The following is a 23909-nucleotide window of genomic DNA, read 5'->3' as shown; positions in this document are numbered from 1 at the left end:
AATGTGGCTTTCCACGGGAAGCTGAAGTCGGTAGGCCACTTTGCCGATCCTCTCGGTAATCTAAAATGGTCCATAGTAATGACGTCCCAACTTGGCAGATATCGGCCTCCCCACCGAATGCTGACGATAAGGTTGAAGGCGAAGCCACACGCGGTCGCCCACCGCGAACTCCACATCCTTACGGTGGCGATTCGCCTGCGCAGCCATAAGCGATTGAGCATGGCTAAGCCGCGCCTTCACCTATCGCAGTAGGGTCTCACGCTCCTCCAGCAATTCAGCCACCTCCGCGTTGTGAGAAGGCCGTGAATATGTGTCAAACAAATTGGGTGGTTAACGTCCGTAAAGGGCCTCGTAATGCGACATGTCAATACTCACATTAAACGAGCTGTTCATAGCTAATTCTGCCCATGGAAGCAACTGCGACCAACACTGCAGGCAGTCAAATGTATAAGCTCGGAGGTACTGCTCCAAAGCTCGATTAGTGACCTCCGATTGGCCATCCGTTTGAGCGTATTACTCAGTGGTGAATTGCAATTTTGTACCGCTGAGTGAAATTAATTCAACCCAAAAATCACTCATGAAAATAGAGTCCCTATCGGAGAGAAGCTTCTTTAGAAATCCATAAAGTTTGACCACCGTGTCCACAAACAAGCGGGCTACCCTTGGCGCATCAAAGCCCGGTTTCAAAGCCCCAAAATGGGCGTATTTCGACAATCTGTCAACCACCACCATCACTGCCGTGTAACCCTGCGATTTAGGAAGACCGACGATGAAATCCGTTGAGGCCGCCTCCCACAACATGTCCGGGATTGGCAACGGTTGGATCAAACCGTTTGGCTTGTCTCGGACGTACTTCGTAGCTTGACAGGTCACGCAAGCCGCAACATAATTATTGACGTCGGATCTCATCCCTGCCCAATAGAAGGATCCTGCCACATGAGCAAGCGTGCGACGAGCGCCGGGGTGGCCAGCCGTCGAAGCGTCGTTGCACTCAGCCAAAATGGCTGGGATAGCGGAAGAGTCCATAGTGAGGAACATGCGACGCTTAAAGTGGAGGGTCCCATCTTGCACAGAAATGTGCATCGAAGCGTGACCCTTTGCCACCAACTTCTGCAACTCGCACATTTCGTCCAGCGAAGAATTCTCAAGCCGGATCGTGTCAATGATCGCGACTGCCGGTCGTGTGAATAAGACAAGGAGACTCGGGTTGCCTACATGCAGCTCGTCCACCTGACGAGATAGAGCATCGAAAACTTTATTAGACGCCCCAGATTTTGTATTCTATGCGAAATTGGAAGCCCATCAATTTTCGCAGGTAAAACTGCTGATCGGGTGTCTGGACCACTTGCGATAGTAAATCCTTCAAGCTGCGTTGATAACTGCGGATCATAAATTCCCGTCCCAACAAATAATGTCTCCATTTCTGAACTGCCTTAACAATGGCATAGAGCTCTTTATGATATATCAAAGCCAAACGACGGTGCGGTCCCAACTTCTTACTGAAATAGGCGAGAGGGTAATTCTCCTGAAGTAACACGACGCCAATGCCGAGGTTGGAAGGATCAGTTTCTATGACAAAGGGAAGCTCAAAAGTGGGCAGCTTTAGCGCAGGGCCCGAACACATGGCCTCCTTTAGTGCGGCAAAGCTCTGCGAAGCTGAGTCGGTCCTAGAGAAGGCATCTTTCTTCAAGAGTTCAGTGAGAGGTGAGGCAATAATGGGGTAGTTCTTGACAAATCTGCGGTAATAGCCTGTGAGGCGAAGGAATCCCCAGAGTTGTTTCACATTAGAAGGCGATGGCAACGCCTGCATGGCCTCCAATTTCGCTGGATCGGCTAGGAGCTGGCCGGTCGAGATAATATGGCCTAGGTAGTCAATAGTCCGAACCCCAAAAGCACATTTGGACCTTTTGATGAAAAAAGTGTTATCTTGGAGGATTTTAAGAACCTGCCGGAGGTGGAGCTTGTGATCGTCTGCCAAAGCGCTATACACCAGAATATGCTGAAATAGTCATCGAAGAAAACGATCACGAAGCGTCGCAAGAACGATTGAAATAAGTTGTTCATGGCGGCTTGAAATGTCGACGGGGCGTTAGTGAGCCCGAATGGCATGGCGAGGAATTCATAATGGCTGTCATGGGTGCGGAAAGCCGTTTTGTGGACATCGTCCGCGTGCATCCAGATTTGGTGATAACCGGAGCGCAAATCCAACTTAGAAAATACCCGCGCTGCGTGGAGCTCATCAAAAGTTCATCTGCAGTAGGGATAGGGAAGTGGTCGGGTGTGGTTGCCGCATTTAGAGCCATGTAGTCGATACAAAAGTGAAAAGTGTCGTATTTTTTGCGGAGCAAGAGTACTGGGGATGAGAAGGGACTTGTGCTGAGTTGTATCACCTCCTTTTTAAGCATCTCAAGAATTTGCCGTTCGATCTCCGTTTTCTGGAAATAGGGGTAGCGATAAGGTCGAACATTAACAGGTTTTGTCCTTGTCGGTAGATGGATCCGATGGTCCCATTGACGGGTTGGTGGCAACTCCGACAAAAGATAAAAAACTGATGTGAAGTCAGAAAGGATGGCGTCCAAATCTGGATCAGCCTCGGCGAAGCTCGGGCTCGAGGTCGAGGTATCAGGCTGTACCAGCACAAGTTCAAAGATGTCTGCCTCAGTCTATGTGCCCATGAGAAAAAACAAATTGTTATAAGAGATTGGGCGTGGGGGTGCATCTTCCCCTCGCAAAAACACTGGCTGATTATTCCAATCAAACTTCATAGTGAGATTCCAGTAGTTCTTTGTGATATCGTCCAAATCATGCTGCCATTGCACTCCCAAAATAATATCCGGGTCCTTGACTTGGAGTATAAATAAGTCGATCTCAAACTGGTGCCCCTGCAATGTAACCGGGGTGTTAAGACATGTGAAGGCACATTTTAATGATGCCCCATCACCAGCAAACACTCGAAACGGAGAAATAGCATTGACAGGAAGACTTAGCTTTTCCGCGACGGTGGGTTGGATAAAGTTATGGGTACTGCCGCCGTCGATCAGTATAGACACCGAAGAGCCATTAATTCGTACGTGCAAGCGAATAGAACGAGGCTTGATCTTAGGGCACAGGACGAGAACTCAAGAGACATCACCACAAATTACCATATTCTCACCATCATCCTCCACGTTTGTATCGTGGATCTCCTCGTCTTCTTCATTTACAACCATCAGTGTATAAAATTTCTTGGCACAAACATGAGCTCGAGAGTATTTCTCGGGGCACCACCAACAGAGGCCCTGTCGAGTCCGTTCCGCCACTGAGATACGGACCACGTGATAGTCGTGCGGGGGCTGCCCTTCGCAATGGGGTCGCTGGTCTGGTTGACCTTCTCGTTTGGTGACTGACTCGCCCGGAATGGCTGAATGGTTGTTGCAAGAAGACCACGACTGTCTTGGTCCATATGGTGGATTCGCGACGTCTCGTGAGGAGCTCTTGTTTGTGCGCCATCACTTCTTTTCATATTTGGCTTGGCGTATCTGCATATCGTGAAGCATTTGACCGATTTCCTGGGTAGTATATTCATGTGGTCGCGACGATTTCTTCTCGTCGTCATAATAATCCGAAGGCATGGTCCAAAAGGTTGAACATGCAGGGGGAAGAGTGGCTCAAGAAAGCACCAGATGATAGGATCCGGTTATCCTATCGATTGAGAGAGCACGCAAATTGAAATATTGATCGATGAACCCTAGATTTGATGTTAAGGGTATACCGAAAATAAAAGAGAGCAAGGGAAGAGAAAAAGATTTTATTTTTATTGTATCCAATTAGTCGTTTATATTAGAATATTACGAGCAGCCACTACAGAAGTAATATTGTACTGCCCATCCAAATCCGAAAGTACAAGTATTCCGGGTTTCTATTTGTTTGTCGTCATTTCCCTTGCTTAAGATAGAAACGTCCATTAATTAATTAATGTCTGCTATGAACTTAATTAATTAACATATTATTAACTACAAGAGTGGACTTAGCAAAAAATGCTTATTTATTATCCATAGAATATTCAAACTCCAACTAGCTAGGTTCCGAATAATAAAACCTTGTTTCGAGCTCCTCTTGTGGACGTTATCAAACGAGACTCACCTCGCGACGATTCAATATAATAGCAATCCTAGCACCGCTAGATATTAATCACCACTACCCAATATACCAGGATTCTTGGGTTGCGAAAACCCCACACCATTTGGTAAGTCAAAGTAGTGCATAATCAATACCGTATGCTCAATGCTAACGTACATTGATTAAGAAATTAATTATCAAGACATCGTCTTTCAGTAGATAGCATAAATACTAGTCTTGCTGTTAGATCCAATTCAGTGCTATACCGCACCAATGTCATCTTATTTCAGTAAGGCTTAGAAATATGCGGACTGACATCACGATAGGTAGTCTAGGCCTATCTAGGTTGTGAAATTCTTATTTTTCTTTGTTCAGAACTGACCGTGTTACCTTAAAGTGGACGACGCCCACAACCGGTCTACTAAAACAAAGACTTAGACTTTGTTACGTTGTTTATACATTTAAATATGCAATAAACATTCATTAAATGTAAAACATAACAACATTATGACAAAAATAATATGTTGCATCAATTGAAAAATAAAATATAGATTTTTACAGTATTCAATCACTCGGGTGATTTCAAGTATATAAACTCTAACACCATATCCGCAAAATCCCATGTTCACCAACTGTTAAAAATTGAACACGTTATGAACTAATCTTCTTCCCATTTTTCTGAGCAAATGATGACAGGCATAGGGCAAAAGGGGATGACGCATCAAATGTACACACTGCTTCTACCACTTCATATGTGGGTACAGTAGTTTTACAGCTATAATCGTGCAGGTCCCATACATTCACAACCTGAACTTACAGATGGATGTTATGACACAACTAGAGGATGTAATATGACAAAAAATCTATCACAAAAATAACAAGGATGAACTTACACTAGAAAATATAATTGTGATAATTATAATATACATTTCTTATATGCACATACATGTTTTGCCAGTTCATACATAGACCTTAAAACAAATAAAAAGACAAAAAGGTTGTAGTTGAGATTTTCTTGCCCTCCATCATATAAATTATTGCATTAGTATGATAGAGAAACATAAATGGGCCAGAACATTATGGATTTACCTTGTCTCTTCCAGCAGTCACCAAGGTCCATCCATGTTCGGATATCGCAATTGATGTTTTTCTAGTGTTACGGCACACTTTTTCTTCGCAAGGTCCCACACCCTGTCATCGCCACCGGAGAAAATCTGTAAAGAATTTAATCACTCCAATCCAATCCAATCCAATCCAATCGAGATTTCCAAAATAAGATAGCCAGAAGACTATTAGAAAATTAGAGATATTATGTGTTTCAATAAAGAGGTCACAAGTAATCGGTTTGGGTCTGGGTGAAACATGAGGCTGGTTACCACCCCTTTAAATAATGTGTGCAGAAGCCACCATCAACACCCCAATATATAAATTAATTTTAAATAAACTCAGGTATGTAAAATCATAATTCTCAGCCTAAAGCTAGTTATACTTTCCATATGTATACAACAGCCTAAGGCTTGGAAAATCATAAAAGCTTAATAAGTGTCTAAACTCATCAAAAATCCTATTGAAAATCAAACAAATTCACATGCTTACATTGCTGAATAGTATCATAATCAGATTGATTCGATTCATTTCCAACTCTATAACCGAGCTAAATTAACTAAAATTATGAACAGCGACCTATTCGAAACAAGCTTCAATTCTTCAATACCAAAAACATCATCTGATCATCATAAAAAAATTCAACAAACAACATATAGAATAATAGAATAGCACCGGACCTTCCACGAGCCAATGCATTTGAGTGTGGAAACCTCCCACACTCGAACGTCGGGGCTGAGGATGAGGGACGGTGACGGGTTCGGAGTCGCCTTCAATGGTTGATCTGATGGCGGAGTTAGAAGATTCGACGACCTTAATGGTGTCGTCGCAGGCGCAGACGATGAAAGAGGCATCGGAAGCAACGGCATAAGGGCCGCCGGTGTAGGACTGCTGCAGAGATTGGAAGCATCGGTAGTTCTTCTAGAGCGCCACTGCCGACGCCATGAAACATAAGAGAAACGAAAAAAAAAATTCTTTATTATACCCCTGAAAAAAAAAGTTCTTTATTATACTACCCTCCCTCAAAGTTTATCACATTTTTTTCTTTCGTAAAAATAATACTCCCTCCGTCCCTGTGTACATTCCATTTTCAGAAATTTATATCAATTTAATCATGCATGTCTCACTATCCACTAACACTACTTTAACTACCATTCTCCTTCTCTCTCTTGTTTTACTATACCATTTTCCTCCTCTCTCTTACTTTACCAATTTTTTCTTAATTTCCGCGTCGTCCCAAATGCACATATTTTTTTGGGACGGATGGAGTAATAAATAGTTAAAGTATAAAGAGGATAAAATAAGAGAGAATAATATAGAGAAAAGTCTTAACTAAATTATTTTTTCTCTTACTTTACATTCTCTCAACTATAACTATTTATTATTTTTTTATAAAACTATTGCAGAAAAGAAGTGTGACAAACTTTTAGGGATAGAGGAAGTAGCATATTTTATCTAAATTTTTTTATATTTCAAAAATTCTAATCTAAGTGAAAAATTATAATGTACTAGTGAAAAATATGCAATATATTTTTTAAAGTATACTACTGTTCATATTATCATATACTAATATTATGTACGGCTACATCATAGTATAATATATGGTGGAGCCGTGTGTGAAAAGAGAGAACACATAAGAAGAAAATAGTCCATTTGATGTAATCTCAAATTCAGAATCAATCTCTTTATCGCAGGTAAAACATTTGGTTCTTATTGCGGAATGTACAATGATTTATTCAGTTTTACTCATAGAGTAACAATTTTGATTCTTACTTTCATGAGCCAATAAAGACACCACAATATGTTATTGAAGGGACATATAAAGATTAAAGAGGTTAATAATGCCTAAGGTCAAAAGTCATAGATTTGAGTCCTTCGTGGCGCGGCCTTTAAATTTAAGTTTATCTAACCATAAAAAATTAAAGAAGAGAATGCTTGTTAGTTGCCCAAAATGTTCGAGCAATTTTTTAAAATAACTTTCAACAACAAAAGCATATATAGGAGTACTTAACTTCCATGTTAGAAGGTGGAAACGAAACAAACTACTAAAGTTGGATCATGAAGAAACATTTGATCGCTAGATGGAAGATGCATTCAAGATTTGAGGACAAATTATTTTTGTCCAACAACTGGGAATGATGCAGACATGGTTTAACATTAATTAGTTTTGATTTTCTTTCCTTTTGTAATTATTAAATTTCACAAGTTGTGTTGATAGATTTATTTATTTTCCTAGTTAATTAAAATAAGTAGATGAAAATTTGTTGATCTATATTAATTGTCTTTGATATTTTTTCTTTCTACAAATTGAGATTTTCTTTTAATCTAGTTGCTTTTTAATATATTTTCTTCACGTTTTATTTTTCCATAACTTAGAATTAGTGTATGTATAAAATTAAGATCCTTTATCAATAATATTTTTTGTGAGTTTATTTCTTGAATTTTATCTTCAATATTTTTATTTCCATTCTTTGTTTTAGTCTTGTATAGTATATAAATTGCCTACGGCAAAAAATAATTTTTTTTTGTTCTTTTGATTCTGCTATGTTAAAGATAAAATTTGAAATTACCGGCAAAAAAACTGAAGGGAAAAACCCAAAATCGTTTGCCCTAATTCTTCATCTTCTTCTCTTTCGCAACGAAGAATTCCAAACTACGATACGATGTCGGAGGAATCGAAGACAAGGTACCGCATAGGCTATGCTCTGGCGCCTAAAAAAGTGAAGAGTTTCATTCAACCGTCGCTCCTTGTTACGATCATTCTTCGTAACTTATCTATCTTAGCTCACAACATTGATTTCACAAGAATTCAACGATGAACTACGATCATGAGACAATGACAATCAATGAGAATGAACTGAATTAACAATCATGATCGAAAGTCTTTACAACTCGGAGAAACGAATCAAAGAGGAGCTCACGATCCACGATCGGAGCTTATCAAAACGTACAACTCACAATATCAACGCTAAAACTAAAGAAAGAGTAGCAATCGACTATTTATACTCTGTTTCTTAGCTCAAGCTAGCTCACGCCGTCTTCCAGCTTAGTATCTTCCACGTAGGATCCTTCCTATTGGCTGCTAACACGTCATTGCCTTCTTCTCATTGGTCAAGACTCTTTACTAACGCCACGTCACAGCCACCTCACTATATGTCGCATGCATGTACGCTAATGTTGCATGCATGTATGTTGATCAAGGTTAATAGTCATGCATGCAACACTCCTCAATCTCGCCAAGGAGAGAGGAATCGATCTATTTCCCATCCAAACCACCAAACCCCTGATCGATCAATTACCCTTCGATTGCATCATCCACAAATCACCCGACCCGGAATGGCGGAACCAGCTCGAGCAGCTCCTCTTGCAAAAGCCCAACATCGTCGTAATTGACCGGCCGGAGGCGATCGAGCGCCTCCACAATCGGGTAACCATGCTGCAGGCGGTGAACCAGCTGGAAATCGCGAACGGGTTTTCGATTGGGGTTCCGAAGCAGGTGTCTGTGGAAAATCCCCAATCGCTGATTGGCTGCGTCGCGTCGAGTGGTTTAAGGTTTCCGGTGATTGCCAAACCTCTGTTGGCGAATGGGACCGCGTGCTCTCACCAGATGTCGTTGGTTTTCAACGAGGAGGGCTTGCGAGGGCTGAATTGGAGCCAGCCGTTTGTACTGCAAGAGTTCGTGAATCATGGAGGGGTCATTTTCAAGGTGTACGTGGCGGGCCAGCACATTCAGTGTGTGAAGAGGAAATCGTTGCCGGATATCTCGGAGGTGAAATTGGGCGTTTCGGAGAATTCGGTGTCGTTTTCACAGATTTCGAATGTGACTGCTCAGGATCAGAGCGATGACGGCGTGGAGAAGCTGATTGAGGCGGCTGAGCTTCCTCCATCTAGTTTTGTGACGGAAGTAGCTAGTCAGTTAAGGGAAGCTTTGAAATTGAACCTTTTCAATTTTGATATGATAAGGGACAGTAGTGTTGAAGGACGGCATCTCGTTATTGATATCAATTACTTTCCAGGGTATGCGAAGATGCCTTGCTACGAGACAATTTTGACTGATTTTTTTCTTGACATTGTGCATAATAAGCCAAGCGTGATTTCTAAGGATTGTTAGCTGAATATAACTGAGTAGTTCTGTCACTCAGAGCCGATATTCTGGCCTGTTGTGGCGATCAACCAGCACTGGGTTCATCTTGATTGATGAAACACATAGATAAGTTGTGTGGAAATTCCCAGGATAAGAGATGAGCAGTGTGACAGAACTTGAGCATGACTTGCGCGGACAATATGCTGCGGGAAGCTAATTATGTGTTTTCATTCTTATTTTATTGTTTTGGAATTCACGACTGCAAAGGAACCCACTTCTTGCTTGCACAAGGCTTATTGCCAGAATTGTTGGTAGCTAATGATTTGGATTTCCGACACCCTTTCCCCCATTTTGTTATATCGATATTATTTACAGAAATTTTTCGTATCAATGCTGACTCTGTTTCTTCTATTTTGTTTCACTTTGTTTGTTAGTAATTTATTCATTCTGCAATGGCTGTCAATTTTGATTGTGGCTAAATAGAATGTCCAGAATGGTGACAGCATAATCTTTTCGATGTTCCATCTAGCAATAAGGCTGATTTTATTTCTAGAGTTGTTCTTAATCTGAGATGAATGCTTTTACCAGTCATATTCCAGTGACAGGTTCCAGTTTGTCAAGAATGTTAGCAATGTAAAAGGGAACATGAGTTGCAAGACTAGTTAACAAAGCAATTGAAGCTCCTAAGCTGAACTTTTGGACCCCTGTTATAATTTACAAAGGCATTTAGTTTCTGGTTAGTCATGATATTGTGTCTTCTAAGGTTATGTAGACGAATCTAGTAATCACAGCAAAGCTTAGCACCATCCAGCTCAGGTTGCTACAACCTCTAATAGCTGTTTGACCTGTAAGAGGAATGTTGGTTTTTGCAGGAAATTATTGAAACTATCTACTATGAATATGCAGATCACTTGAAAATTGGTTTTCTATATCATATTTTTCTATTTTGTATATGGCGAAAAGCATTTCCATGTCTGCAATCACATATGCTGAGAAAAAAAAATGCCCCTGATAGATAGCTACGCCAATGTCTCACCTCTAAGTAGAGATCTTCTCTAGATCAATCGTAGTTTTATGTAACATTGATGATGGTAAAGCTGTTCATTTCTGATTTTAAACTAATGCTTCTTTGTTCATGCCAAATCTTTCTATGGTATGGTGTTTCCTTGTTGTGTACTATAGATACCACCTGGTTCTAGGTGAAGTCTGGTATGCACGGGGTTGATGAAGTTTGGCATGTGTAGATTGGCTATCAAGAAATTTTATTATATTCCTATATTTTTAATTCACTTTATTGGTGATTACTGAGTGCAAGTATCATTTATACTCTTCTTATATGCTCTAAAGGTTGACGAGATGGAGGCAAAAACTTAGGTTCAATTTATCAAAATATTGGTAAAGGTTGGTGGGTTAGTTTGTTTATGAGATCATCGCTTGTTACAGAAGGTTTGTTGCTTACTTGTACATTGGGAAGTCTTATACCCAATTACTTTTTGTATCAGGTAAGAACCTACTCTTATACTCGCATATTGTTTTTTTCAGATATCTACGGAAGAAACATGTTTTCTGAAATTAGGGATTCCTGTGTTGACTATCCTTATCTCTCTTATGCTATTTCTGGCAAAATTAAAATAAATTTTATTTCAACATTGTATGTCTGTTTAAAGTTTCTCTTATTGTATCTCTGTGATTTCTACCCTACCTAATATTTTGATATTGACTTTTTTTATCAGTTTAAACTTTAAAGCTCACTTAACATAATACTATTGGCCAATACTGGAAAACTATTATTCACTAGGCATATTTTACCTAGACCAAAACTCATGTAGATCAATGCCTGGATTGTGACACTCCGCATAAGGTGATTTGACATTTTAGTTCTACTCTTTCATATGAACGGTTTCGTTTATCTAATAGTATGACTTCTTCGTGTTATTTTTCACACCCCCTTGCTTGCGAAAACCAAGTGCAAAGAACAAATATATGATTAGATGTGTCAGTTTGGGGGGGAAGAGTGCTACGGTGAGCCCAGTAATCAGAATAAACCAGGAGGAAGAAAAATCAAATTCAGGGAGAGACTGAATGTTTTGCACAAGCCAGCCTGAATGTATTCTCTTTACACTGTGTTCAAAATGGATTGTTACATAATAAGGAAATAGACCTTATTTGGCAATCATACATGGAAAATTTAGGGAAAAAATTGTGGATAACATGAATCACACTGCTGATGGATATGATCATACAGGCTCTGTACCATAGCAAAGAAATAGTATTACATGAAATCTGGTAATTTTTCATTGCTAAATGTTTGGTATTTTCCTTGAGATTCAACTCTATCTCTTGACACCATCTGTTAGCTGCGTGTCCAGAAACGATATTGATCATGATTCATGGCGACAGTCTGGCCTGACTGCAGTGAAGAAAAACACTGTTACCAATATTTGAATAAAAAAGGGCACATATTTTACAATGAAGGGAAGCATGATTTTACTTACTCAAGGACTTGTTTCCAGTAGTAGTTGTTTGCTTCATCATCCATGAGAATATCTTCCATTGTATTAGAAGTAGTTGGAGGGTTGGAAAATTCATCTGGGCTGATGAAATTGTTTGGTTCTTGATCTGTACTTAAACACACAGGAGATGCTGAGACGAGATCGGGTACTTCAAAATCTGTGTACATGTTAGATGATTCCCCAAATTTGGTACTATCTATATCCATCATATTGTCAGTTTCCATTGTGTTCTGGAAGACAGGTTGAAGTGCATTTTTTAAGCTTTGTTGGCATGTCAGAGTATCAGACTCGGCTTTTGGAATGAATCTTTCCGACTGCAATCCCATCATAAGGGAATCCCATGGCGTTCTGCTCATGACTCGAGCAGATCCCAGGCTAGGACTAATAGTTTCCATTGGGAGATGAGGCGAAACTGTAGTACCAGAGTTCAACAACTGTAAAATGTTACCTACCAGTAAAATTTTTGTGAGACGAGCAGCATTCTCTTGAGATCTCACAACACTTTCCCAGGTATGACTATTACAGCTGAGAAGCTGAGGTAATACAGGTAACAAGGTATCAAGATGAGTCCTTGGCATATGGGTGCCGGGGTCTATCCCATTCCATAACAGCTTTTTCTTGAGACGAGTATTCCAGAAATTCTTGATCTCGTTATCAGTTCTCCCTGGCAGGTAACTAGCTATAGCCGACCACCTGAAAAAACATAAAACATGCAAGATACATCAAATGCATTAAAAACCCCGTCTTCAACAGCACAGAAAATCAAGTCTACGAGTTAGATATCTGAGGTTAGTTCATTACTTGTTGCCTAGCTCTGCATGAAGATCGATAATGACCCTTTCTTCCTCGTCAGTAAAGGCTCCTCTCTTGATATCAGGGCGTAGATAATTCGTCCAACGCAGGCGGCAGCTCTTGCCGCACCTGTTGAGCCCAGCAAGCTTCGGAAGCTCTTTCCAGCTGCCATGGCCGTATTTCTGAATGCAATCAACGAGCTTCTGGTCTTCTTCAGGTGTCCATGGCCCTTTCTTTAGGCCATTTTCTTCCGCCGTCCTTTCCATCACGTTGTTTATCTCTCTCCCTCACTCTTTATGTGTGTGTTGAGTGATTTTAGATGAACATGAGATAGTGTTGTGTGGGATTTCATTGCTTATAGCATAGGTTTTATAGTGTGGATGTGTTTGAAAAACTTGACAGTGGCGTGCTGTGGAGAGTCATTCATTGACTCTTTTCTTTTTTGGCTTTCTTCATATGTTTTTCTTCCTTCCTTCCTTCCTTCCTTCTCCCGTTAGAGGTCTCAAAATATCGACTTGACTGAGCCTAATTAGCCTCTTCTACTTATCGGTATAGAGTCGAATGGTAGCAACACCGAGATAGAATGATTAAGTGACGATGAAATGCAGTCGAATGGTAGCAACACCGAGATAGAATGATTAAGTGACGATGAAATGCAACTTAGTAGGAGTAATTTTTAAGACGATTTTTCAGTTGATTTTTCAAAAATCCAAATAAGGATTTCGATTGCTTTTATTTTGTTTTCATTTTCGATCATATCTATGAACTTACAATTGGCACAATCCTTTTTGGGTACATTTGAGATTCTATTTTTTGCTAATTACGTATACAATTTGTTAATCAGAACAATTTTGAACGACTTAAGTGGTTAATACTAAATACCAAACCCCACCAACCAGCAACATTAGAATATGAAAAAAAGTGAAATGCACTGAATTTTGAATGCAATTTCTAAATTGGGTTATAGCTTAATATGAAATTGCATGGGTCCTAATAATCTCCCAAATTAGTCACATAGTATTAAATAATCTGACGACCAAAGCAAAATCTTCTTTGAAAAGCTTCAGTTGCTATTATTATAGAGTAGAATATATATGTATACATTTTCTTATCCAAATTGTATATAGTTTTCATTTTGAATTTCTTGCTGTCAGGCGGCATTTGAAAGTATTGTTGGTCTATTGATATTTTTTCAGTAAAGAAATTATTTCCATTTTATCTTGACAATCTTGAATTGTTTTTAGTTAGGAGGGCAAGAGTAACAAACAAATTTTACAGTAGAAGTCAAGCTACCAATTTCTAACATTCAAATACAAGTAACTTGAAACTTAACATTTTCTAGCATGCATAAAACACATTTACCAGAAATATGCAAAAACTATGTTACAACAGATCACAGATGCATGTAGAGAAGTCATATCTAGTTAGAAATATACCCATCTATACTCATCAAGATCCAACAGCCATGAAGCTTGTCATTAAGTGGACAAATGAATGTGAGTTGAGTTCTTAGATACCCGTCGCCTGAGTTGATGGACTTAGACGAACTGGCGCCTAGAACCCTCGTTCGTGATGATTCTTTTGGTCTGAACTGTAGGAAGAAGATAGCTCGGTTCTTTATACTTGGGCCACTTGGAGATCATCCTCTCCTTGTTTTTCCACAGCTTAGCAACCATTAATTTGAATCCACTCCGTGCATAAGTGACAAACAACGTGACAAGTTCTCTGCAGGATGCAAGGCAGAGTTACTTGCAATATGTACAGCCCCAATCGTTCAAATTAGGATTACTAAGTTAGGAAACGGTATATACCATCGAAAAAACTTAAATAGAACCTGACTAACTAAATGTCATTTATCTCTACAGAAAAGAAAGAGGGTCTCGTTTTTCTAGCCCTCAGATCACAAACAGAACTAAATGTAGCTATGAGATTAGGCACGATTCCTTTTCAATAACCACTGATAGCTAAGGATGGCTGTCAAGACCTTCTCCAAGATTTACATTATACTACTAAGAAGCCTAGGCTGTAAACAGATGATGAACTCTAAATATGAAGCATATATAGAAGAATTTGAAACAATTTTTTGCAAACTACTGTTAGAGATGGAGTGTTTCACTTACAGCGGAGAGCAGGGAGACCGACCGCCATTCACGTAGTAGACAAACAGATAGGAATCGTAATATTGTCCGTTGATGTAATAAAAATTGTACAGCCGCCTTACACACTGAAATGACATTTTCTTGTACAAATGTATGGCTGGATTATTGTATGATATCACGTGGAGATAAACAGCACGGCAACTTGAAAGACTCGAGGCGTACTTTATGACCTCATGGATTAGTGAACTGGCTGAAAATCCAATATCATAGGGTTCAGTAAAAGAAGCGCACACACTACTTAACAAAACAGGGAAAAACAATAATTACCAATTCCTAGATTTCTGTAGGAATCGATGACTCCCAATGTTAGGATGTATACTAACGTTTGATCTGTTCTTGATGCCTCAAAGCTCAATAAATCTTCTACCTGAAAGAAAGTTCTCAAAGAGAAATGACTTCTTATCCGCAGCATTGTTTAGATAAAATATGATTCAATTTGCAGCAAAACCTACATTTTCTAAGTAAAGTGGATTGCTAAGTATCTAATGATAACTGAATTCACCATGGCTCACCTCACTGTCTTTGGCTGGAATAATCCTTACAGTAACAAATCCAATAAGTTCGTCACTCTGTTCATTCGGACGACTTCGATCAACAGCTCCCCACGACACAATATCTTGCTCATCGACAACATTCTGAAAGAACTCGGATTCATACCTAGAGGAGCATCAAATGGTTTTCAGAAAAGAAAATAAAAGAAAGGAGAAATAGTAACAAAGAAAGAAATAAAAACTGAGCTATTCTTCAGAAATTATTTAAACCTTATGGGAAACAGTTCGCCATGAGTTCTCTCAAGAATCTCCAAGTCAGATGGCTGTATTGGCCTATAAACTATAACTGGACGGCGGTGAACTTTGATGTTCACCATTGAAGGATGTAGCATCAATCCCCAGAGAAGATTTTATGTATGCAGAAACTCCACAAACCAACGATCTCTTCCATTTATGCAACATTAATTACATCAGCCATGCAACCTTGAGAATCCTACCAAAGATGTTTAATCATTAGTTTATTCACAATGATATGCATGCAGAAAACTGAAAAAAAAGAGTGAATTAAGCAAAATAAAATTAGTGGAAATTTTGTGAAACACTGACTTGAAATGCAGAAGTCTATACCCATGTTCCTGAAAAAAGTTTTATCCCCATTTCAAAGATAATGTTATCCTAGCAATCTTCACTTAACCATGACCCGCCCTCAAAGATAATGCAAGTCTTGATTACAAACCAGACAAAAGCATTCCATTGATTCAAAAGGCTATTTTTCCCCCAAATAATAGATTTTGAAAACTTATTTTGGTCCAAATCCAATAAGAAGTTCAACACTCGTGGGTTTCTTAACATCTATAAGAACCCAAACACAAACAATAGAGCAAATCAAATGCCTTTGCATCAACTGGCTATTTGAACTAGATCCTCAAACAACTTCAAAAGTGAAACAGGACAAACAGAATAAGCTAAAATGCACTTCAGATTAGTTAATAATCAATCTCGATTTCTTGCATAGCTAATTTGTTCAACACTCTTAAGGGCTGAGCTATCCATAAATGTTGATACTATGGTATTACCTAATCAGATCAAAAGCAAAATAAAAGCTAGATGACGAAATAAAACAGCACATTCTCTAATAGGAAGTAAGCAAACTCCTTCACATTAACCATTTCCCTTTCAGCCACCTCTAGAAATACAAATTTCATTTCAATGAATAAAACCAAGATCATATCAATAGCCCAAAAGGATTTTTAACACACAAACACTTTCCAAATCCAACCAATTCAAGGTATACTCATCCAACAAAGCTTGTTGGAACTCATCAAACAAGAATTAAATACAATGATACCAAGCATCAATCACGAAATAAGCTAATCATTCTACAATCAACTAAAGGCAGGCAGACCATTTGAGCAGCTCTACAAAAATTTAAAAAAATTACAAGTCACCACTACCATATCACCAAACGCTCTTCAGAATTGCATATCAAATCCGCCAATATAAGGAAAATATCACAGCTGTCAAATTCAACAAATATCAAAGTTCCAACCTTTAATCTGGACCGCGCAGATGGGAGAAAAATAGAAGCGGAAACGGGACCAAAAAGAAACGATTATTCTTACTTTTCCTTCGCCGATTGCAAAAAAGGAATAGATTCCTCTTTCCTTCTTCCTCTTTGGATTTCGAACCTTTTTATGCGTAATCAAGACTCGCCTTTTGAGAATTTGGTTTTTCGTATTCTTGACAATTTGAGTGAACAGTCAACCAACAATTTAATCAGGTGAGGGATCTTCTTAATTCAAGAATTGCGTAATCGAATCTGAGTTTAGCTGATTTCAGCAATGTTCAATTTAAGCATTCGTTTTATTCTAAGCTGAAATAGAATAAGCCTCGTGGAGTCAATCGAGCTTAAATGAAATTAACAATTTTAAATATTAATTGATTATATTTTTAAAAATATATATATACTGTTCCTACTTAAATTCGTCATTTTGTTAGAAAATATAAAGTTAACTATATATCTATTGATAAATAGATTGTACCGAAATTGTTAATAATAATAATAATCCTATTTCAAACTAATTCATGTTATAAGTTTACTCACGAATTAATGAACAATAAGCTAAATCCTATGCGTTTGGACGATTTGTTAAATTGTCAATTTAGGTAGGATTGATTAAATAACGTATGGCTTATTTTATTTATTTTTTTGGTTACAAACGTATGGCTTATTTATCAGTTCCTAGTATATAGTGAAAATTTTAGATTGTTGTTTTTATATATAAGCAGTTCGATTCATGATGACATACTATCTAAGAATAAAAGAGCTTTTTAAAAAATACAATTTCTTTTTGAAATGATATAGGAAACATAATATAACTACAACCTGGTATAATTGTACCATCGACATAAGGGATGGAATAATGGTGATAATCTATCAGTGTATAATATAAGTATAATGAAATTCTATCCATTCACGATATAATTAATTATTGCGTGCTCGTCATTGTAATTTGATTTATTATTAACAAGATCATAATTTGATTTATTAATTAATAAGATCAGCTAATATAAACACTGGCGTTTCTAGTTTTAACAATAGGTTTATTTATGTTATTTCCTAAATTACAATAATTTACTACTCAGAAAAACTGTAACTATTCAATAATGAACCAACATTGCTCAGATTTATTATCGTGTATCAGACGATTTTAAAACATATACAAACAATTGATTGATGGTGTCCTATATATAGCTGTAAAATCTTATTAGTATTTCTGTTATGTCCAATGTTATATCATAATCCAACTATAGTATATAATAGCAATTTAATTATCTAAATATCAGCATATTTTATCTTGAAATGAAACTGCCAGTATTAATGTATGCAGGGGATTTGGTAAACGATCGTCGAAATCCAAATATTTGGCTTAATGAGATAATGGAGTATTTAATTTAAGTTACATAATTTGTTGAAAAAGGAAGCCGTATTAGTGGCGCAAATGAACAGTTTATGGAGTATTCTCTTCTCTCACAAAGGCTATCCACAATGGCGCCTAGCGCACCGCCTAGCCGAGCGCCGGCGCTAGGCGGTCGCTAGGCGAACCATTGCAACTTCCGAAAACCGCCGAGCGGTTTTTCGGAATTAAAAATCACCTAGCGCTAGGCGGTCGACGGGCGCTGGGCGATCCGCTCGGCGCCATTGCAGCGTCGGGATCGCCCAGCGGTTTTTTTGTTTTTTTTTTTTAATTTTCGAGACAGTATATATATACGCGATTTGCACTTTATTTTCATTCGCACCACTTGTATTAACGAGTACTCTCTCTATCTTAATTTCTATACAAGATCAACACCGAGAAATGAGTAACGCGGGAGATGGTAGTGGAATTAGTGGGGGGACGCTGAGGAGTACGAACGTCGAATGGCCGAAGCGTTTGAGGCATATACCAACCGCGGGATAGACCAATGGATGCAAAGAGCCTTGCAGCCGGCGGTACCTCGACCTCGGCCAGTTGTCCATCGCCGACAAGCGATTGATCGTGATCACGTAGCTGCACATCAGCGCCTATACGAAGACTACTTCGCAGAGGAGCCGCGGTTTAACGCCAACATTTTCAGGCGACGTTTTAGGATGAGCAGAGCCATGTTTATGCGTATTGTTAACGCCTTGGAGCAGCGATATCTGTATTTCCGCTTCAGGCACGATGCTGCTGGCAAACCCGGCCACACACCAATTCAAAAGTGCACTGCGGCAATCCGGCAGTTGGCTTACGGAGGCGCGGCAGACATGTGGGACGAGTACCTCCACATCGGTGAGACGACTTCCCTGGAATGTTTGAAGTATTTCTGTCAAGCCGTGATTGAAGTATTCGGTGATCAGTATCTCCGAAAGCCTACCCGCGAAGATTGCCGGGATCTGCTGAGGATGCATGGGGAGCAGCATGGGTTCCCGGGAATGTTAGGCAGCATAGATTGTATGCGTTGGGAGTGGAGGAACTGTCCCGCTGCCTGGAAGGGGTTCTACACGACCGGCTACAAGGGAAAGAAACCCACGATGATCCTCGAGGCCGTAGCTGATTACCGGCTGTGGATTTGGCATGCGTATTTTGGGATAGCCGGTTCGAACAACGACCTAAACGTCCTCAACTCGTCGCCCCTATTCAACGAGCAGTGCCAGGGCGTCGGTCCGGCCATCAGTTTTGTAGCCAACGGCAACCGGCATGATATGGGCTACTACTTGGCGGATGGGATATACCCTAGGTGGCCCGTCTTTGTGAAGACGATCCGATGCCCAGGAGATGAGAAGAAGGCCTACTTTGCGGCACGGCAGGAGTCCGCGCGCAAGGACGTGGAGCGCGCATTTGGTGTGCTCCAGGCTCGATGGGCGGCGGTTAGGGGTCCAACGCGTTTGTGGCACGTCGACTGCATTGCTGATATAATGTACGCCTGTATTATCATGCACAACATGATTGTCGAAGATGAAGGTGTACAACTGACGGATTAAGCCAACGACGATAATGAAGCCGGTCCAAGCCACGGCGTGGCCGTCCCCAACGCACGGAGTGGGGTACCTCACGATGAAGCCGGCCTCCTCCAAGCACATGCCGACATGCGCCAAACGGAAGCTCATATTCGACTCCAAAAGGATTTAATTGAAGAGTTATGGGCGCGGATGACTGCTCGGAGTTAGTTTTTTTATTTATGTAATTTTGTAAAATGTACTTTTTTTAATGTAATATTTATTATTAATGTACTTTTTTAAAATTTTAGTACTTTTTTAAATTTATTGTACTTTTTTAATTTATTGTATTTTTTTAAAATTAAAATAGTATTATTATTATTTCCCGTATATGTCTCGTAAATTAAATTCCGTATATTATGTTATTAGTGATGTGGCTATTGATGTGGCTGGGCTATTTATGATATGGCTAGGCTATGGCTGGGCTATTTCTGATGTGGCAGGAGGATTTTTAGTATGGATGATGTGGCAGAAGGAGTTTGTGGCTGGGCTATTGCTGGGCTATCACCACTATGGATACCCTAACACACATTCGCACACATCTCTAGCGCTTTCCTCTTTCTTCAACCCGTACAATCCCTCCCCTCCTCTCTCAGTTTGTGATTCGGTAGAAATGGAGGCTGGAGGCGGAGGAATTTTAACGGCGGCGGCGTCTCCGCCGCCGTTTCTGAGTAAGACTTACGACATGGTGGATGATCCGGCGACGGATGCGGTGGTATCGTGGAGCAAGAACAACAACAGCTTCGTCGTCTGGAACGTGCCGGAGTTCGCCAGAGACCTTTTGCCTAAGTATTTCAAGCATAATAATTTCTCCAGCTTCGTTCGTCAGCTCAATACTTATGTTAGTTTCTTTCTCTACTGTTTTACCTAGCTTCTAGTCTTTTAGATTAAAGTTAGATGCGTACAAAATGCATATTTTGCATTTGTAATTACGAGAATTCTGAAATTTGATCGAGGTTTTGGAAATTGATGATGATTTTGGGTGTTTGAGCTCACTGTGATAAAGACATTAGAGTGTGAGTTCTGCTTTCTGCTGTGTTTTTTTGCGGTTTAGTGTTGAGCTAGTATTTTTTATGTTGATTGAAGTTGCCTGATGTATAAACAAAAAAGTGACTATTTACTAATTCTTGCTAGATTGCGAGGTACAAATGATTAGGTTTCCTTTTGCATGCTACGAATAAAAAATTTGGAATAGAAAATCCGATTGAAGATGTTGGAAATTGATAATAATATTTTGTGTTTAAGCTCAGTGATTAGAATATCATATCAGATTGTTAGTTCTGCTTTCGACTTTGTGACCAAGCAGATCCCGCTTTTAGATTCATGTTTGTGAAATGTTTTTAAAACTGCTGTGGAAGCATTTGAAGAGGGCTATTATTTTGTTTATATAAAGCTACAGGATTTGGTGCTTAAGGATTTTAGGCTCCTACCATCTTGCCTTTTTGTGTATGTTGAGCCTCAGTAATTCTTTTATAGTTTGTCCTCTTCTGTTGTCAAACAGGGCTTCAGGAAAGTGGATTCTGATCGTTGGGAGTTTGCTAATGAGGGTTTTCTTAAAGGTCACAAGCATTTACTGAAAACCATAAACAGGCGTAAAACATCCCATGCACAAAGCCAGCAACAAAATGTTCAAACTCAGAATCCCCCTGTCCCGTCTTGCATCGAGGTCGGTAAGTTTGGGATGGAGGAAGAGGTTGAGAGGTTGAAGAGAGATAAGAATCTTCTCATGCAGGAGCTTGTTAGGTTGAGGCAGCAGCAACAAACAACCGACAGTCAATTGCAGACTGTTGGTCAGCGTGTTCATGTAATGGAGCAACGGCAGACGCAAATGATGTCCTTCCTTGCAAAAGCTATGCAAAGTCCTGGCTTTGTTTCACAGCTGGTGCATCAGCAGAGCGACAACGGTAGACATATTTCTGGTGCTAACAAGAAAAGGAGGCTGCCAAATCAGGATGACGAAATTTTAGCTCACAAGTTGAGTAGTACATTGCCCGATGGACAGATTGTCAAATACCAGCCTTTGATGAATGAAGCTGCGAAGGCAATGCTAAGACAAATCATGAAAATGGATACATCAAATAGGTCCGAGTCTAAACTGAGCAGTCCTAATGGTCTCTTGATTGATAGAGCACATTCTCCCCCTGATTTGTTAGATAGCAGTAGTTCATCCAGTAGAATATCAGGAGTGACTCTTTCAGAGGTTGTACCCAATACCTCATCCTTGTCTGAGGTCCAATCTTCCTCTTGTGTGACACATGCTAGTTCTTGTAATACCCTCTTTCCGGAGGCAAGCACAGGGGTACCTGATTTCATTCCGACACAAGTAATCAGTCCAGGAAATAGTACCGACCTTCCTAATAGACCGTTGAAGGGGCCGGAGCCTACAAATTTCAGTTCTGTTGATGCACTTCCGGGGTTTGTTGATGCCCCTATACCTCCTCCGTCAGATGAGCCTTTAGAAGATTATGACGTTGACATCTTGCTCGATGACATCCATAAGCTGGTAGGTATGGATGATGATACGCATAAGCGGCTGGGTATAAGTGATGATATCCGTAAGTTGCCGGGTATTAGTGATAATATTCATAAGCTTCCGGGTATAAACGATGTATTCTGGGAACAGTTTCTTCCTGAGACCCCCAATACTGAAACAACAGACGAGATAATTACTGTTGATCTTGGACATGAAATGAACACGGATCAATTGATTGAACTAGAAAGCGAATGGGACAGGCTGAATAGTTTGAATAATCTTACTGAACAGATGGGGCTTCTTGCATCAACTGCGAAGATCGGTTAACAAAGCATCCGCCCATAGAAACCACCCCTTTTAGAGGTATAATTTGTCTTCAGTTTACTAGATATTAATTATAGCCCATTTTACCACCTTCTTCAGTGTGTATGTACTATATATGCTTAATGTGATTGCATGACTACAAACATACACAACACCAATGTTTTTGGAAAACGAGTCCATTGATTGTACAACATGTGGCAGTTGGACCCATCATTTTTTATGGAAGATGGTATAAGTTGACTATTATGGTCCAATTGTCATGTGTTAGGAAATCAAAGGATTAGTGCAGTACATGTATATAAGAATTTCCAGTGTCAGATTTGTGAAAACGATGTGGAACATTGAAGTTTTTGCCTTTCTTCAGCTGGGCGTACCATCAGGCTTGGATACAAAGATACTCTACCAAATAGTGTGGACGATTTGTTGCGGTGAGAAGCCTTTTCTGCTGCACTCGTCTGATATACTGCTTTTTTTAAACTTTATAGAGACAATATGTTTCGATGCAAAATGTGTGAACTGCTGCTATACCAACCCTGCAGCATCATTGAGATTTGAGTCTCGAAACAATGTCTTCGAAACTTCATTATGCTCTTTCTTCATCTTAATAATGCGTGTACTTGCAAAATTAGGACCAATTTTCATTTGATTTCTCTATACTAACTGCATTCCCTATGGTAAATAGAGTCGGCCTTGTTGACTGAGTTGAGTCAAGGTGAGTTGAGTTATAATGTGCTCACGATAAGTAGTAGTAGTAGTAGAATAAATTACTCCATACAGTATGATTTTATATTTGTTTGAATGTATTTGCAACATTACTAGTATTTGATTTGATGCATCAAAATCTTCTTACTAAATTGCATTTCCTAAGTAAACATTGTCTTACATGTGGGAGGATGAGAATAGTGGTAGTTTAATCAAATCATGTAACTGACGTATGTTAGGGCATCCGCAACGTGGGGGTTTCGTCACCTCCCGGGGGGACTAGACAAGGGAGCAAGCGTCCGTCCCGTCCCCAGTGTTGCTTGGCCAAGGGACGAATGTGAGCTGTCCCTCCATGCGTCCAGCCTCCCTTAATCAAAATGTACCGTGAAGCACACTCGCGGGCTTCATTTGAGATTTTTTTTTAATAAAAGAATTCTAAGATTTGAATTATGAAATTTGGTCACAACAATTAATGATTTGAATTTAGATTATGTATTTTATTGCTTTGTAATTCTAAGATTTGAATTATGTAATTTTAATGTTTTATACAATGTAATTATAGGATTTTAATGAATTTTGTATTTTGGAGTAAAAAATTACTCCCTCCGTCCCGCCACAAGTGATGGATTTCTTTTCGGCATGGGATTTAA

General features: G+C 39.5%; 4 protein-coding genes and 1 pseudogene across 8 annotated transcripts; 2 read left to right on the top strand and 3 right to left on the bottom strand.

Annotated features, from left to right (window-relative positions):
• Window positions 1–4695: 4695 nt before the first annotated feature.
• Window positions 4696–6147, bottom strand: LOC121764066 (annotated as a pseudogene).
• A 1636-nt stretch (window positions 6148–7783) lies between these two features.
• LOC121763625 (inositol-tetrakisphosphate 1-kinase 1-like) lies at window positions 7784–9666 on the top strand. Its single transcript, XM_042159684.1, has 2 exons — window positions 7784–7949; window positions 8429–9666. The coding sequence occupies exons 1-2, from the start codon at window positions 7866–7868 to the stop codon at window positions 9311–9313; spliced, it is 969 nt and encodes a 322-aa protein (XP_042015618.1). The 5' UTR covers window positions 7784–7865; the 3' UTR covers window positions 9314–9666.
• Window positions 9667–11564: 1898 nt separating this feature from the next.
• On the bottom strand, window positions 11565–13106 carry LOC121763624 (transcription factor MYB41-like). Its single transcript, XM_042159683.1, has 3 exons — window positions 12601–13106; window positions 11782–12492; window positions 11565–11696 (listed from the first exon to the last, which is right to left on the bottom strand). The coding sequence occupies exons 1-3, from the start codon at window positions 12855–12857 to the stop codon at window positions 11675–11677; spliced, it is 990 nt and encodes a 329-aa protein (XP_042015617.1). The 5' UTR covers window positions 12858–13106; the 3' UTR covers window positions 11565–11674.
• A 744-nt stretch (window positions 13107–13850) lies between these two features.
• On the bottom strand, window positions 13851–17100 carry LOC121765839 (histone acetyltransferase MCC1-like). Of its 3 annotated transcripts, XM_042162096.1 has the most exons (7): window positions 16864–17100; window positions 16696–16758; window positions 15512–15734; window positions 15263–15407; window positions 15018–15117; window positions 14712–14940; window positions 13851–14316 (listed from the first exon to the last, which is right to left on the bottom strand). In XM_042162096.1, exons 3-7 carry the CDS (start codon window positions 15631–15633, stop codon window positions 14130–14132), a joined length of 783 nt encoding a protein of 260 aa, XP_042018030.1. In that variant the 5' UTR covers window positions 15634–15734; window positions 16696–16758; window positions 16864–17100; the 3' UTR covers window positions 13851–14129. The 3 variants fall into 3 exon arrangements, with proteins under 3 accessions (XP_042018030.1, XP_042018031.1, XP_042018029.1); XM_042162097.1 differs by lacking the exon at window positions 16696–16758 and having other exon boundaries at window positions 16791–17100; XM_042162095.1 differs by lacking the exon at window positions 16696–16758.
• Window positions 17101–20313: 3213 nt separating this feature from the next.
• LOC121766059 (heat stress transcription factor A-1-like) lies at window positions 20314–23728 on the top strand. 3 transcript variants are annotated; one of them, XR_006042890.1, is made up of 5 exons: window positions 20314–20601; window positions 21262–22596; window positions 22922–22985; window positions 23240–23269; window positions 23499–23728. XR_006042890.1 is itself a non-coding variant. In XM_042162392.1 (3 exons), the coding sequence occupies exons 1-2, from the start codon at window positions 20374–20376 to the stop codon at window positions 22558–22560; spliced, it is 1527 nt and encodes a 508-aa protein (XP_042018326.1). In that variant the 5' UTR covers window positions 20314–20373; the 3' UTR covers window positions 22561–22596; window positions 22922–23140. The 3 variants fall into 3 exon arrangements, 1 of the variants encoding a protein (XP_042018326.1); XR_006042889.1 differs by lacking the exon at window positions 23240–23269; XM_042162392.1 differs by lacking the exons at window positions 23240–23269; window positions 23499–23728 and having other exon boundaries at window positions 22922–23140.
• The last annotated feature ends 181 nt before the right edge of the window (window positions 23729–23909 follow it).

This window comes from Salvia splendens, chromosome 14, assembly GCF_004379255.2.
Source record: "Salvia splendens isolate huo1 chromosome 14, SspV2, whole genome shotgun sequence".
Taxonomy (NCBI): domain Eukaryota; kingdom Viridiplantae; phylum Streptophyta; class Magnoliopsida; order Lamiales; family Lamiaceae; genus Salvia; species Salvia splendens.
Note: the sequence above shows the minus strand (reverse complement) of the source record. Positions and strands in the feature narration are given on the sequence as shown.

Coding starts and splice junctions, on each gene's coding strand:
- LOC121763625 (XM_042159684.1), top strand. CDS start 7,866: ATGTCGGAGGAATCGAAGACAAGGTACCGCATAGGCTATGCTCTGGCG. Junction 7,950..8,428: donor GTTTCATTCAACCGTCGCTC/CTTGTTACGATC, acceptor CATGCAACACTC/CTCAATCTCGCCAAGGAGAG.
- LOC121763624 (XM_042159683.1), bottom strand. CDS start 12,857: ATGGAAAGGACGGCGGAAGAAAATGGCCTAAAGAAAGGGCCATGGACA. Junction 12,493..12,600: donor CATGCAGAGCTAGGCAACAA/GTAATGAACTAA, acceptor ATGTTTTTTCAG/GTGGTCGGCTATAGCTAGTT. Junction 11,697..11,781: donor TACTGGAAACAAGTCCTTGA/GTAAGTAAAATC, acceptor TCTTCACTGCAG/TCAGGCCAGACTGTCGCCAT.
- LOC121765839 (XM_042162097.1), bottom strand. CDS start 15,633: ATGCTACATCCTTCAATGGTGAACATCAAAGTTCACCGCCGTCCAGTT. Junction 15,118..15,262: donor TTCCAGCCAAAGACAGTGAG/GTGAGCCATGGT, acceptor ACTTTCTTTCAG/GTAGAAGATTTATTGAGCTT. Junction 14,317..14,711: donor CGGTCTCCCTGCTCTCCGCT/GTAAGTGAAACA, acceptor TGCATCCTGCAG/AGAACTTGTCACGTTGTTTG.
- LOC121766059 (XM_042162392.1), top strand. CDS start 20,374: ATGGAGGCTGGAGGCGGAGGAATTTTAACGGCGGCGGCGTCTCCGCCG. Junction 20,602..21,261: donor TTCGTCAGCTCAATACTTAT/GTTAGTTTCTTT, acceptor GTTGTCAAACAG/GGCTTCAGGAAAGTGGATTC.